The sequence below is a fragment of the Oryctolagus cuniculus genome, chromosome 8 (assembly GCF_964237555.1).
Source record: "Oryctolagus cuniculus chromosome 8, mOryCun1.1, whole genome shotgun sequence".
NCBI lineage: Eukaryota > Metazoa > Chordata > Mammalia > Lagomorpha > Leporidae > Oryctolagus > Oryctolagus cuniculus.
In genome coordinates this window covers 139,347,108-139,362,762 of record NC_091439.1, presented here as the reverse complement: position 1 = coordinate 139,362,762, position 15,655 = coordinate 139,347,108, and the positions used below count along the sequence as shown (strand labels likewise).

The 15,655-nt window shown below is 44.3% G+C and overlaps 1 protein-coding gene across 1 annotated transcript; it reads left to right on the top strand.

Moving 5' to 3' along the window:
- Positions 1-1,370: 1,370 nt before the first annotated feature.
- On the top strand, positions 1,371-9,640 carry LOC127487125 (regulator of G-protein signaling 2-like). The gene is made up of 5 exons (XM_051831679.2): positions 1,371-1,521; positions 3,625-3,726; positions 3,825-3,886; positions 7,015-7,181; positions 7,458-9,640. Exons 1-5 carry the CDS (start codon positions 1,412-1,414, stop codon positions 7,650-7,652), a joined length of 636 nt encoding a protein of 211 aa, XP_051687639.2. The 5' UTR covers positions 1,371-1,411; the 3' UTR covers positions 7,653-9,640.
- The last annotated feature ends 6,015 nt before the right edge of the window (positions 9,641-15,655 follow it).

The following is a 15,655-nucleotide window of genomic DNA, read 5'->3' as shown; positions in this document are numbered from 1 at the left end:
TCAAATAAGTGAAAATAAATACACAAACCTTTTTTTTAAGGCAGAGTTAGAGAGTGGGAGAGACAGAGAGCTCTTCCATCGCTGGTTCACTCCCCAGATGGCTGCAACAGCCAGATCTGGACCGAAGCCAGGAGCCAGGAGCTTCCTCTGGGTCTCCCACGTGGGTGCAGGGGCCAAAGCACTTAGGTCATCTTGGGCTGATTTCCCAGGTGCATTAGCTTAGCAGGGAGCTGGATCAGAAGTGGAGCAGCCTGGACTGAAACCGGTGCCCATATGGGCTGCCGACGCTGCAGATGGAATCTTTTCTACGCCACAGTGCCAGCCCCACAGAACTCTGTTTTGTCTTCCTGATGTCTGAGTGGTTTTCCTTTACACCTAACTGTTCTCCCTAGTAACAACACAGATTTTGCTCTCCAAGTCAAACCTGGAGTTCTTAGTACTGGCAGCTCACCCTAAGAACATGCTGACTGGATCCAATATTCAAACACAGGTTTCATATTTTCTTCTGATAGATCTAATGCAAAGCAAGGAGAGTGTCTACAGTAACTAATGCCTTGCAGTTAACCAAACTGTCCACTTACAGGCCTGGGAGAGAACCACTGGAATACACACTGTCATATATTATCCAAAATTGACTCACTTCATAGTTGAGGGACTCTGTCCTGACCAATCATTTTAAGTCTGCAGGAGTAGGGAGGGGTGGTTTCTGAAGAATTTACAAATACCGCTCATTGAAGTAAGCTGCTCTCACCCCCACCGCACCCCTATACACATTGTTTTTGCCAGTTAAAAGTTTTGGTAAATTCTAAGCTGACCAGCAGTGACGGAGGAGGCAAGCCCGACTGCTTGCACTGCTGAACTCCAAGGATCCTGGTGTGTCCCAGTGCCAAGCTCACTGTGCCTCACTCTCCCTCCCTGCCCACCAGGACTCCGGGCTCCAGAGCTGACCCAAAAAGCAGGCCCAGCTCAGGTGTCGCCTTCGGACAAAGTCACTGTCTCCTGCTCTCTTCCCGAAGACTGCCCGGCCCGATGTTGCAGTTCCTGGTTCGCCCGCCCACCAGCGAGGGAAGCAGAGGCACAGTGTGTTCTTTCTGGAATCCGGCTCAGCTTGCAGGCAGGGATTCGGCAGGCTGGGCACAGAAGGGCCTGAGCCAGACTGCTCCACAGGACTTCGGCCTGGAAAAACCCGTCGCCCTCAGCGCCCTGCCGCTGGAGGTGTCCCGCCAGATCATGTTCTAAGCCATAGTCTCACGTGTCAGCAGCTCCTGCTCAGGCTCTGCCCCTGCCGTAGGCCTCTGGCCAATCCTCGCTTTAGGAGGTGGGGCTGGCCCAGAGAGACCACGCCCCCACGCCGGCAGGCTATAAAAGCTGTGGCGAACTGCAGGCTGACACTCTGTACTGAGATCAGCGAATGCTAAGTGTCGTTTTTATGGAGATTCAGCCCGACTGTGGAGGTATGGACGAGAGCGTAGGCAGTGACACCAAGAGCGTGGAAAAGCAGGAGAAGATGAAACGGTCCTTGTGAGTAGGCGCCTCTCTGTCGGGTCGGCTTGCTGTATATGCGGCACTTTGGGAAACACTGTAGCCTGAGCCTCTGCAGAGAAACCAAGCGCACGATGCTAATTTACTCAGGGAAATTACATCTACGAGGGCTGTGCTGGCTTTGTGAGTGTGGACACTCGGGAGGGCTTGGTAGGAGGAGGGTGGAGGCGCGCTGGGACCTTATGGAGCGGCCTTCTGCGTGCATCTCAGCGCAGCTGAGAACCCTGGTCGACATCGTGTGCTTCTGCTGGGTGGTGGGAAATCATTTACCTTTATTTTAAAATTATTAAGATTCATATCTAAAGTGTTCTTGTCTATTTAGATAAGAATTCTTGTTGGGAAAGTGGCACAGTCTTATCTCTGGCGAGACCTACACCCTGACACCATCCTAGGCTCTAGCACCCACTGCCATTGCTGCAAGCCAGGCGGCCACATGGCCCAACCACTGGTGTCAGCCCCACCCCCATCCTAATGGGATTCTCTGCTCCTCCTTCCCTGCCCGCCCCCTGGCGAAGTTTTAAAAGGGCCTGTTTCTGAACGCGTGGCGCTCTGTCGGCTCCGTTCTCTCACTCCCCTCTCTCCTCTCCTCTCTCCCTCTTACTCGTTTTCCTTCCTTGCCCCTCCCCTCTAGCTTGCCGGGTTTTCCCCAATAAACCCTTTACCTTACTCCGGTGTTTGGTGTGTTTTGTGGTGAACTTACATTGATGCCGAAACCCGGGACCTTACAATTCTAAATATCGAGTTTCTGTAAATCAGACAGCGTGGTATGGCTTAGCATTTAGAGTGTGAGAGAAATACACAGGGAGGTGAAGGCTTTATTAAGAGAAAGGAATCAGAAATTTAAACCGGCAGTTGCATACCAGGCTTTTCCAGGGAGTAGGCCAGAGCCTGCAAGGGAGAGCCTGTGGGCCAGAGAGCAGCGGCAAGGCAAGTCAGCAGGCTCCAGAGGCATCCAGAAGGCCGCCCACACCAAGAGGCATGAGGTGAACAAGGGCCACGTGCAGGCCATCACAGGTCAGAGTCACAGGGAAAGGAAAAACCGTGCAGGCAGGAATGACCACAAAACCACAAGGTGCAGGCAAACAGATGAGGGGCAGCCAAAAGCTGTGCCTGGAGGCTTGGGAGAACAAGGGTGGGCCCAGCAGGCTCCACCCTTTTTATTCAGTCCCCAAAGGGGCATGGTTAATGGTCTGAGTGGCAGGTGGGTGAATACAGGTGGGATACATAAGGGGTGGAGGCGTGGTTTTCCAGTTCATGAATCTGATTAATTTAATCCGATCTGCCTGACCATATCAGGGGAAGAGCATTTGCTGGCTGAAGATCTCGTTTTGAGTCCTTTCTCACCTTTTCATGATAAAGCTGTTCTCAGGCAGTCATGACTGTGGAACAAATCTTCCTCAAAAGAGCACTGTAGGTCGGAGGGCCAGTGTCACTCCCTATGCATGGCCTCTGGTGCATCCAGGACCATGGGTGGAAGGGGAAGGAGTGAACTGCCGCTCTTTGTGGGCCAGAATTAGCTTAAGGTTTTCATTTTTTTTAAGGTTTATTTGAAGGTCGCAGTTAGAGAGGCAGAAAAAGAAGTCTTCCATCCTCTGGTTCACTTCCCTAAATGGCCACAACCACAGGGGCTGGGCAAGGCTGGAGCCAGAAGCTCTTCAGGGTCTTTGACTGGGTGTAGGGGTCCAAGGACTTGGGCATCCTCCACTGCTTTCCTGGGTGCATTAGCAGGGAAGTGGATTGAATGTGGAGCAGCCTGGACTTGAACCATTGCCAATATGGGGTGGATGGCTTAACTCATAGTACTGGGCCCCAGTATGTGCTTTTTGGGTATGCAGCATATTGAGATAATATTTTTGTGAATTTTAAGGTAGTTCCTACCTTTACTCTTAACACTAGTAGTTATAGTCTGAGAAAACTATTCAGTATTTCAGTGCTGGGTTTAAATATTAGGTTGATAAGGCTGCTACTTGGTTTTGTCTCATTTGGTTTGCCTGTAGCTACTAGATAGCTTTATTGGATAAAAATACATTCAGCTGTAGTTGTGTTTTCAAGCATGGCCACTTAGTGACTTTTTTTTTTAAGATTAAAAGATTGGAAGACACGATTGAGTTCCTTCTTGCAAAATTCTTCCACTCCTGGGAAGCCCAAAACCAGCAAGAAAAGCAAACAGCAAACTTTCAGCAAGTAAGTGAGAATCCTGTGCTCACAAACCTGAACAGCTCACTGCTGAGCTGGAAAGGGGACCTGATATGTGCCCTCTTAACTGAAAACTTCTCTTGCAGGCCTTCCCCAGAGGAAGCACTGCTGTGGTCAGAAGGATTCGAGGAGCTGCTGGCCAGCAAATGTGAGTTAACCTTGAATTTGATCTACTGCAAATATTGCAAGAGTCTAGAAAGGTGTGTCTCCACAGCAAATGAGTGGCTCACAAGAGGAGGAATGGACTCAATAGTCACAGGAGCCTAGAATATCTTTTTCTCCCCTTATTTCTTAGCATATTGACTCTGAGTGGGGAAGACAAATTAGCCTTAAACAGCACAGTGGCAGTGCTCTTAGTTGAAGTTGTCCACTTTTCCATTGCATATATTGTTTACAAGACACTTGTTCCCAGAGAATTTGTGGTTCCCCTGAAGACATTTTTTTTGCATCAACAGCAAACATAAGTATTTGTTTTTATACTTAAGTATTTTGTCTACTGGCATCTTTGTCTTTCTTTAAAAAGATTTTATGTAAGTTATATAACTTTCATTTATTTCATTTGTATAGATTTTGGAACATAGTGATACTTGCCATGCTACCCTCCCTCCCACCCATGCTCCAATTCTTCTTCCTCTCCCTCTCCCCTTCCCACTCTTTACAATGAGCTACTTTCAGTTTACTTAATGATCATACAGTTAATCCTACACTAAGTAAGAGTTCAGCAAATGGTATGAAGAAAAAAAAACCCACTGTTCCTCAATGGAAGAGATGGGCTTTAAACAATCATTGAATCTCAAAATGTTCATTGCACTCTAATACATTACATTTCAGGTACTCTATAAGTTAACTCAGATCAGGGAAAACATATAGTATCTGTGTTTTTGGGGACTGGCTTATTTCACTAAGTGTAATGGTTTCCAGTTGTATCCATTTTGTTGCAAAAGACAAGATTTCATTTTTTTACAGGTGACTAGTATGCCATAGTGTATATATATACACCATAATTTCTTTATCTAGTCATTTTTCCAAACTCTATGAGTTCCAGTAGTGTCTCAGTGGGGTCACCTACAAATAGGGATAGTTTGACTTCCTCCTTTCCAATTTGTATCCCTTTGATTTCTTCTTGTTTAATGGCTCTGGCTAAACCTTCCAGTACTGTATTGAATAGCAATGGTGAGTGGGCATCCTTGTCTGGTTCTGGATCTCAGTGGAAATGCTTCCAACTTTTCCCCATTCAATAGTATGCTGGCGGGTGGCACCATGGCTCAATAGGCTAATCCTCCACCTTGAGGCGCTGGCACGCCGGGTTCTAGTCCCTGTCGGGGCACCGGATTCTGTCCCAGTTGCCCCTCTTCCAGGCCAGCTCTCTGCTGTGGCCAGGGAGTGCAGTGGAGGATGGCCCAAGTGCTTGGGCCCTGCACCCCATGGGAGACCAGGAGAAGTACCTGGCTCCTGCCTTAGGATCAGCAGGGTGCGCCGGCCACAGTGCAGCGGCCATTGGAGGATGAACCAACGGCAAAGGAAGACCTTTCTCTCTGTCTGTCTCTCTCTCACTGCCCACTCTGCCTGTCAAAAAAAAATAGTATGCTGGCCATGGGTTTGTTATAAATTGCCTTGATTGTGTTGAGGAATGTTCCTCCCATGCCCAATTTTCTTAAGGTTTTCATCATGAAAGGATGTTATATACTATCAAATGCTTTCTCTGCATGTATTGAGATAGTCATATGGTTTTTCTTCAGTTTGTTATTGTAATGTATCACACATTGATTTGTGAATGTTGAACCACCCCTGCATACCAAGGATAAATATCACTTGTTCTGGATGAATGATCTTTTTGGTGTGTTGTTGGATTCAAATGGCCAGTACTTTGTTGAGGATTTTTGCATCTGTGTTCATCAGAGAAAGAACTACAGAACAATTTCCCTGTTTCTTTTTCTTGTATAGGAATTAAGGTGACACAGGCTTCAGGAGTTTGGGAGGGTTACCTCCCTTTCAATTGCTTTGAATAACCCAAGAAGAATTGGAATTAGTTCTTTAAATATCTGGTAGAATTCAGCAATAAAGCCATCTGATCCTAGGCTTTTTTTTTTATTGGGAGGCTCTTTATTACTGATTCAGTTTCCATCTTGGTTATTGGTCTGTTAAGTTTTTTATGTCTTCATGGCTCAATTTAGGTAGGTGGCTTGTGTCTAGGGATCTATTTTTTTAATTTATTTGACAGGTAGAGTTACAGATAATGAGAGAGAGACTGAGAGAAAGGTCTTCCTTCCATTGGTTCACTCCCCAAATGGCTGCTATGGCTGCTGCTGCGCCAATCTGAAGCCAGGAGCCAGATGCTTCTTCCTGGTCTCCCGTGCAGCTGCAGGGGCCCAAGCACTTGGGCCATCCTCCACTGCCCTCCCGGGCCACAGCAGAGAGCTGGACTGGAAGAGGAGCAGCTGGGACTAGAACCCGGTGCCCATATGGGGTGCCGGCACTGTAGGCAGAGGATTCACCAAGTGAGCCATGGTGCTGACCCATAGGGATCTATTCTTTTTTTCTAGTTTTCCAGGTTAGTTGGCATACAGCCCTTGATAGCTCTTTGTACCTCTATTGTTATGCTCATACCCCCACCCCCTCTCCTCCAAGCAGAGCAATGCCTAGGTGTTTTCCCTGTGTTCAGTACTTATCTGTGCCACCATGTGAACCATACAAATGATCTGCACAGTCCTCACTATAAGCATAGTTCTCTAGCCGAGTGTAGTAAATTGTTCCCTATTCCAGCATCTTGGAATCCCAGCATCTTGTTCCCATCCAGCATCTTTGTCTTTAAAGATCTAAATTCTGAGGGCTGGCACCATGGCACAATAGGCTAATCATCCACCTGCAAACCCGGCATCCCATATGGGCTCCGGTTCTAGTCCCAGCTGCTTCTCTTCCTATCCAGCTCTCTGCTGTGGCCTGGGAAAGCAGTGGAGATGGTTCAAGTGCTTGGGCCCCTGCACGCACATGGGAGACCAGGAGGAGGCACCTAGCTCCTGGCTTTGGATCGGTGCAGCTCTGGCTGTTGCAGCCATTTGGGGAGTGAACCAATGGAAGGAAGACCTTTCTCTCTGTTTCTCCCTCTCACTGTCTGTAACTCTGCCTCTCAAATAAAAAAAATATTTTTTAAAAGAGCTAAATTCTGAGGATTATGTGTTTGAATGAAATCTAGAAAATAGCTAAGTGATAATTATTTGGTTATTCAGTTCTTCATATTCTGTGTTCTTTCTCCTCCCATCTCTTCTATCTTTATAGATGGTGTGGCTGTTTTTAGGGCCTTTTTAAAATCTCAATTCTGTGAAGAAAATATAGACTTCTGGCTGGCTTGTGAAGACTTCAAAAAAATCAAATCATCCCAGAAGCTGTCCTCAAAAGCAAAGGAAATATATATAGAATTCATAGAAAAAGATGCCCCAAAAGAGGTAAGATAAAAATACTCATTTCAGCATAATGTGGACATCCTTGGCACCAAGAGGCAACAAAAGAATTAGATATTAGATTAAACCAGGGGTGAGGAATGGTGAAAGGATATCTCCCCTGGCATTCTGGTTTTCAACTGTATCTGAAGACCTGGCAGGTGAAGCTCATCACATGGTACAGCTTCTTTTTGTGTTTCATTTTCAAATAGCAGAGCAATGGGTACTGAGTGATTCTCTAGGAATGAATACTGGGTAATCTGCTTTTTTGTTTTATTTCAGGTAAACATAGACTTCCAAACCAAAATCCTTATTGTCCAAAATATACAAAATGCTACAACTGGCTGTTTTACATCTGCACAGAAAAGGATTTACAGCTTGATGGAGAATAACTCCTATCCCCATTTCTTGGCATCAGAATTCTACCAGAACTTGTGTAAAAAACCACAAATCACCACAGAGCACCATGCTATATGATTTGAAAAAGGGAGCCCCAGAGTGAGAGACATGTCTTTCTGCATCCTGAGGTAGAAGGCTGTCACCTACCAAAGAGAATGACATTGAATTCAGCCTGGTTGTTTGGGAAACATCTCTCAGAACTACTGATTCCAAGTTGGGTAGTGAATCAGGAAGCTGCTGACTGTCTAGGAGAATCTTGTATCAGAATAACTTCCACTGCTCTACAGACACATGGAAAGAATATGTGGCCTGAATGTGGAGGGTCTCACTGGAAAAGCAAGAATATGAAATGGAAGATAACACAATTTATCCAAACACATGAAAAATCAATGTCTGAGATTGTGGCCTTGGCTAACTGGCTGTACATCTTTCCCTAAGCCCGTCCATGTTACCACATAGTGGCTTTATTTTTCAGTTTTGAGTCCTAACATTAGCAGGTTTGCTCTGTGCAAGAGTATTGAAGTTCTTGTGACTCCAGATCATCCATACTATTCTTATGCATGGTTGAACCTGAAATGGTCTGTTTGAATTGCTAGATAGTTTGTGAAATAGAGTGGGTGCTCATGTGTAGAAAGCTACAGTGTCTGTTACAAGTGCCAAAAACTGTCTTGAAGGCAGCAGAAGTTTGAAGTGGTCTTTGGATATTTTAATACATTTTTTGATAAATAATGCCATTGAATGCTTGGAGTCCAGGTATGAGTTGATTTGATCTTAATAGTTGGAAGTATGTCAAGCCCAAGGGGAAACATCTGTCTAGGGAAGCAGAAGCATCTGTTGCTGTGCCTGTCCTTGGAGAACTGGCATCCCCCAGAGTGATTCTCTGATTCTCGGATGAGGGTAGCAGGGAAGATACAATTTTCTAAACCTAAGTTACAGCACATCCTTAGAACCACCCTGTGTCAAGCCTCTTGGTATAATTTTTTAAAGATCAAGGTCATTAATAAGAACAATAGGACTTTGATTTAAAGCCCTTCATGAGTATTGAGAACCAACTAAATAGAAGTGAAGGGTGTGGAGACAAGCACCAATGTTAGTTTATTCAATTGCTCCAATGAAGAAAGAGCCAAATAAGGGGAACATGGGCCTCCCTCTTTTGTCTTTTCCCCCTTGGTTCTAAGCTTTCTTTGACATGCTCCATGGAACCGTATTTTGGCAAATATCTGTGATGGGCTTATCTGGGCCAGTGATCTGAAAAAGAGTAGAAGACATGGTTGTCTACTGGGGAGGAAATGGAGAGAAAAGATGGAGACTCAAACCTTATTTTCTTAGAAACAGATTTCCATATGATCATCAAGGGTAAGGTCATCATCCACAACTTGACAGACTTTACCAGATCTACCTTCAGGATGTCCCAGGCACCCTGTCCTTCTCTTACTGCAGCCACTTGCTTCCTCGCTGGTGTTGTCATTCTTCACCTGGATCTCAGAAGGCCTCAGTACCTGTGTCCTGCTTCTGACCTGTTCTTGAAAATTTATTTTAACATCATTTTTCTCATATTACATTTATGCTCAGAAAACTTGGACTCCTTGGCTCTAAAATCATGGTAAACTCTTGTGCCTAAGACTACAATTTCTCTCTAATAGCTTGGTTTGTTTTCTGCCTTGCTACTCCTATCAGCAATATTTGATACAGGCTTTTTTTATGGGGCCCAAGATAAACTATCTCCTATTATTGATCCAATTTCCCTCCTTCTTTCTCTGCCTTTCAAGTGTATTTTTTAAAAAGTATTTTTTAAACAAAATACTCTGTTCACTTGAATTTTACTCATTTGTCAAGGCTCAGATCGATTCATTTCCATGAACTATCCTCAAGGGTATATAAGTCTTCTTTCTCAAGTAAATGATCAATAACTGTACCATTCTGACATACTCTACTTCATTTTCAAAGTAATTAATAAAGTTGCAGTCTTGGAAGATATTCAGGACCCACTGCTCATTGATGATCTAATTAAATAATTGATTGGTTGAATGATGCACAAACTTTAAAAAAAATGATTTTTTATTTGAAAAGCAGAGTTATTGAGAGGCAGGGGCAGAGAGAGAATGAGAGAATGAGAGAGAGAGAGAGAGAGAGAGAGAGAGAGAGAGAGCTTTCATCTGCTGGTGCATTCAAAGGATGGAGCTGGGCTCAATCCAAAACCAGGAGCCTGGAGTTTCTTCCAGGTCTCCATAGTAGAGAGATGTATTTTGGAATTTGAATATCTGGCACTGGAACCAGTGCCAATAAGGGATGCTGGCACTGCAGGTGGTAGCTTTACATGCTACACCACATTGCTGGCCCCCAACAAACTCTTAATTGAAACTACATACAGTGGGGAGCCAGTACTGTGTTTTAGCTGGTTAAGCCACCACCTGCAGTGCTGGCATCCCATATGAGTACAAGTTCCTTTCCCAGCTACTCCACTTCCAATCCAGCTTCCTACCAATGCCCCTGGGAAAGCAGCAGAGGATGGCCCAAGTGCTTGGGCCCCTGCACCCACATGGGAGACCTGGAAGAAGCTCCTGGCTCCTGGCTTTGGCCTGGCCCAATCCCACCCAGTGTGGTCATGTGGGGAAATGAATCAGCAGATGGAATATCTCCCTCCCTCCCTCTCTCTCTTTCTCCTCTGTGTCTCTGCATTTCAAATAAATAAGTCAATCAAAAATGTGTTCTTAAAATGTAACTGAAGGGGAAGGCACTGAGGCATAGTGAGTAAAGCCACAGCCTTCAGTGCCGGCATCCCATATGGGTGCCAGTTTGAGACCCAGCTGCTCCACTTCTGATCCAGCTCTCTGCTATGGCCTGAGAAAGCAGTGGAAGATGGCCAAAGTTCTTGGGCCGCTGCTCCAAAGGAAGGAGACCTGGAAGAAGCTCCTGGCTCCTGGCTTCTGATCAGCCCAGCTCTGGCCATTATGGCCATTTTGGGGAGTGAACCAGTGGATAGAAATTCTCTTTCTCTGTCTCTCTGACTTTGCCTCTCTCTAACTCTGCCTTTCAAATAACTAAAATTTTTTAAAATGTAACTGAAAACAAATCATTTAAATATTCTAGGTGGGACTGAACAAAAATATCCATGGGGCAAGAGCTATTTTCTCATAGGGTGAACCATTGAAGGAGTAGCACTTGATTTTGTTGTGCTTGTTTAACCTCCAATGGTATCTATTCTTTCTCCTTCACATATTCACTACCATCATCAAGGCTTCATTTGTGTCATGCCAATGTTACTTCATAGTTTATGTGGGTTCTCTCATATTAGTTTCCTTTTTCCAATTCATCTTACATATGGAGTCAGATTTCTTTTTTTTTCTTAAGATTTATTTATTTGAAAGTCAGAATTGCACAGAGAAAAAGAGAAGCAGACAGGGAGAGAGAGGTCTTCCATTAGCTGGTTCACTCCCCAATTGGCCGCAAAAGCCAGAGCTAGGCCTATCCGAAGCCAGGATCCAGAAGCTTCTTCTGGGTCTCCCATGTGGGTGCAGAGGCCCAAGCACCTAGGCCATCTTCTACTGCTTTCCCAGGCCATAGCAGAGAGCTGGATGGGAAGTGGAACAACTGGGACTCGAACTGGCACCCATATGGGATGCCAGCAATGCAGGCAGTGGCTTTACCAGCTATGCCACTGTGCTGGCCCAAGATTTCTTTTAATAAACACCTATTTTACCATATATTTTCTCTTCAAATATTTCCAAAGTACCATGGAAAGAGCACTGGATTTAAGTTAGTGAATAAGATTCTGATCATACAGCATTAACTTTCTGGTTAACCCAGTAACCATCATCCCTTGGGACCTCAGTTACTTCATCTCTAAGGGAGTTGTCTAGATCAATAAAAATGCTTCCAGCTCCAAAATTCTGTCTGGATTTGGATGTTCATTAGAATATGTCCCTACCCTGACAACTTTATTTTTTTTACCAAAAATATCTAACATAAAATCATGGCTTCTATCCATTTGCTGCCTTCCCGATTAGAATAAACAAAAACACCATGATTTTACTCGTGATGACCTTCTGTCTGGATTGCTCCCTCTTCCCTTAATCTTCCCACATCTGACACATTCTTCAAGACTCAGCTCAACATCTTAAGGTACAACAGTTCATTAATCTCCGGCCCAACCTCAGGTTCAAAATATACTTGTTGAGTACCTACTCAAATAAAGCCCTAGTGACACCTGGAGGAAGAAAGGAAATTCCTGCCCCTGTGGAATTTACAATCCATTGGGGTCAAAGGTAATGAATAATTCACAAAATAAAACAAGGTAGTTCTGGATTTTGACAAATGCATGTGAGAAAAAAAAAAAAACTAAGTGATGAGACAAAAAGACTTGACTGCCTGGGAAGGCACATTCTATATGTTTCATGAATTTTTTAAAGGTTTATTTTTATTTATTTGAAAGAGTTACAGAGAGAGGTAGAGACAGGAGGTCTTCCATCTGCTGGTTCACTCCCCAGAGGACCACAAAAGTGGGAGCTGCACCAATCTGAAGCCAGGAACTTCTTCTGGGTCTCCCACATGGGTGCAGGGGCCCAAGGACATGGGCCATCTTCTACTGCTATCCCAGGCCATAGCAGAGAGCTGGGCCAGAAGAGGAGCAGCCAAGACTAGAACCGGCACCCATATGGGATGCCGATGCTTCAGGCCAGGGTGTTAAGCCGCTGAGCCACAGCACCAGCCCCTCCGTGAATTTGTATTGACTGAACAACTAAACTCCAGACTCTGCCTTTTAATAACAAATCCTCTTTGAATAGGATAAATGTAAAAGTTATTTTAGCTAGGTCACAACTTTCTCTTAGTTCCAAAATAATCTTTGTCTATAAAAATAATCTTTTAATCAAAATACAGTATGTGATATTTTAAAATTTGAAATCATTATTTACCTTTTAGAATTTATGCATGTCAAGGGAACAGATTTGACGTATTTTGTATATACAATCTTAAGAGCATAATGATATTTCTCATTCTCCCTTTCTCCTTCCCTCCCTCCATCCTTCCTTACTTTTAAGTTTTGTGATGACATACTTTCCATTTACTTCATAATAACAAGAGTAATCCTTCAATAAATAAGGAATTCAGCCGGTGCCGTGGCTCACTAGGCTAATCCTCCACCTGCCGCTCCAGCACCCCGGGTTCTAGTCCCAGTCAGGGTGCCAGATTCTGTCCCGGTTGCCCCTCTTCCAGGCCAGCTCTCCGCTATGGCCCAGGAGTGCAGTGGAGGATGGCCCAAGTCCTTGGGTCCTGCACCAGCATAGGAGACCAGGAGAAGCACCTGGCTTCAGATCAGCACGCTGTGGCAGCCATTAGAGGGTGAACCAATGGCAAAAGGAAGGCCTTTCTCTCTGTCTCTCTCTCTCACTGTCCATTCTGTCTGTCAAAAAAAAAATAAATAAGGAATTCATCAAGTTTAATGACATAAAAAAATCTCTTGAATTATTTCTGAAATCATCAAGAATAACAGGTTTATCCAACTATGGTGCCAATCTTGTGATGATACACCAGACTAATGATCAAGATAATCTTCATCCTTATGATTAAGTTTGTATTTATTTATTTTAGATATGAGAGAGATGGAGGCAGATAAAGAAAGCTCCTCCCATCCACTAGTTCATTCCTCAGTTGCCCACAAAGGCCTAGGCTGGGCCAGGCCAAAAACAAGAGCTGGAAACTCCATCTGGACCTCCCACAGGGATGGCAAGGACCCACATACTTGAGTCATCATCTACTGTCTCCCAGAGTGCGCGTTAGCAAGAACTATTTTCAAGCTCTGTCTTGAAGCACCTTGTCTACTACCAAGGGAGAGATCTCACTGTTCTGTGTCAGTGTCAGTGTCAGCCTCTTGTTTGGTGCCACACCTTTAGCCCTTTGAACGCACTGTTCTTGTGCCTAAAATAGCCTTTTATCCTCTGATTGAGGTGATCTTAACATTATTCAGCTCTTTGATAAAATTGGACTTCTTCAAAACTTCACAGATGAACTCCAGGCAGGATGAATAATTTCTTCTTATCTCCTGCAGTATTTTATTCATACATCCATTATAGCATTTTATTGAAATAATATACCTCAAAGCATCACTTTCTGTACTTACTTTTTAGAGCTATCTCCTCTGTCAATAAGATTATTCAATGTCCAGTTTATTTGTTTACTGTTTTTTACACAATATTACATGTATTTTTTCTTTAACCAGTGTTTTGTAGTTTTCAATATACATGTTCTACACATTTTTTGTTAGATTTACAAGTTATGGGTTTTTTTTGTGATTTATTTACTTAAAAGGCAGTCATAGAGAGAAGGAGAAGCACATGGCACACACACACACACACACACACACACACAGATCTTCCATCCTCTGGTTCACTTCTCAAATGGCCACATCAGTCAGGGCTGGGCCAAGTTGAAGGAAGCCAGGAGACAAGAGCTTCAGCTGGGTCTCCCATGTGTGTGCAGGGACCCAAAGACTTGGGCCATCTTCTGCTGCTTTCCAAGGCACGTTAAGTAGGAAGCTAGATTGGAAATGGAGCAGCTGGGACCTGAACAGGTGGCCACATGGGATGCCAGCATCACATGCAGTGACATAAACTGCTGTGCTCTAAAGCTGATCCCTTTCTTCACTTGAGTGGCTATACTTGCTATCAGACTTTTCATTTTGTTGCCTGTAATTCATTGCTATTTTATACAAATTCTACTGTGTTTCATGTTTATCTTGTACCCTAAGACCTCACTGGATTTATTGGCTTCAGGATTTTATTTTTGTAGATTCTTGAATTTGTTGTTTTATAGAGACAATCACGTCTTTTGCAAATATAGGCAGTCAAATTTATAATTATTGCCTTAAACCCTGTCAGATAATTCCATCATCTCTGCTTTCTCATTGTTGGTATCTACTGATTGTCTGGGTTTATTCAAGTTGAGATTTGCTTTGTTCTTGGTATGACAGGTGATTTTCTGAGTCTGAGTAATTATGATGAGAACCTACATCCTATTTAGCCAAACCTATTGCACCTGGTTTGGGCTGTGCTCTTCCAACAGAAGAGGTCCTGCTTTGTTCTCAAATGGGAAATAAGTCCAGGTTCCCTGCTGGCTTATAGTTGACCCCCAACAAGGAGGGACAATCCTTTTCCTTTTGGACAGGTGTGGAGATGCAGCTCTCTGCTGGTTTCTATGGATGGCCCTGGTTTTCAGCTTGTCTAGATTTGCAGTTTATACTCTGCTTTCAGCATTTGCTGGCCTGGGTAGAGGTCGGCAGTTATTGTTTAAACAGATCTATCTTGGCCAGCGCTGTGGCTCACCAGGCTAATCCTCCACATGTGGCGCCGGCGCACCAGGTTCTAGTCCCGGTTGGGGTGCCAGATTCTGTCCCGGTTGCCCCTCTTCCAGGCCAGCTCTCTGCTGTGGCAAGGGAGTGCAGTAGAGGATGGCCCAAGTCCTTGGGCCATGCACCCCATGGGAGACCAGGATAAGTACCTGGCTCCTGCCATCGGATCAGCGCGGTGCACCGGCCGCGGCGGCCATTGGAGGGTGAAGCAACAGCAAAGGAAGACCTTTCTGTCTCTCTCTCTCTCACTGTCCACTCTGCCTGTCAAAAAATAAAATAAAATAAAATAAAATAAAATAAAATAAAATAAAATAAAATAAAATAAAATAAAATAAACAGATCTGTCTTGTGAGGCTGCCCCTTTCCTTATCATTTGGCTTAAGAAATAAAGCTTTTGTTGGGACTTTTTGGTCTTCTTCCTGGCATTTCTGAGTTACCAGTTGTTGGGTTCCAAGTCTGACATATATTAGGCCAAAGGACAAGCTAGAGAACTTTCCACCATCTCATTTCTTGGGTCCTAGTCTCTAGCTGTTTGTCCTACTTCTCTCTACTTTTCAGTCTTTTTTCTTTTTAAGGATTTATTTGTTAATTTGAAGAACAGAGTTACAGAGAGAGGGAGTGAGAGATCTCCCATCCATTGGGTCACTCTCCAAATGGCCACAACAGCCAGGGATGGGCCAAACTGAAGCCAGGAGTCAGGAGCTTCTTCCAGGTCTCCCTTGTGTGTGGCAGCGAC

Coding starts and splice junctions, on each gene's coding strand:
- LOC127487125 (XM_051831679.2), top strand. CDS start 1,412: ATGCTAAGTGTCGTTTTTATGGAGATTCAGCCCGACTGTGGAGGTATG. Junction 1,522..3,624: donor GAGAAGATGAAACGGTCCTT/GTGAGTAGGCGC, acceptor TTTTTTTTTAAG/ATTAAAAGATTGGAAGACAC. Junction 3,887..7,014: donor GGAGCTGCTGGCCAGCAAAT/GTGAGTTAACCT, acceptor CTATCTTTATAG/ATGGTGTGGCTGTTTTTAGG.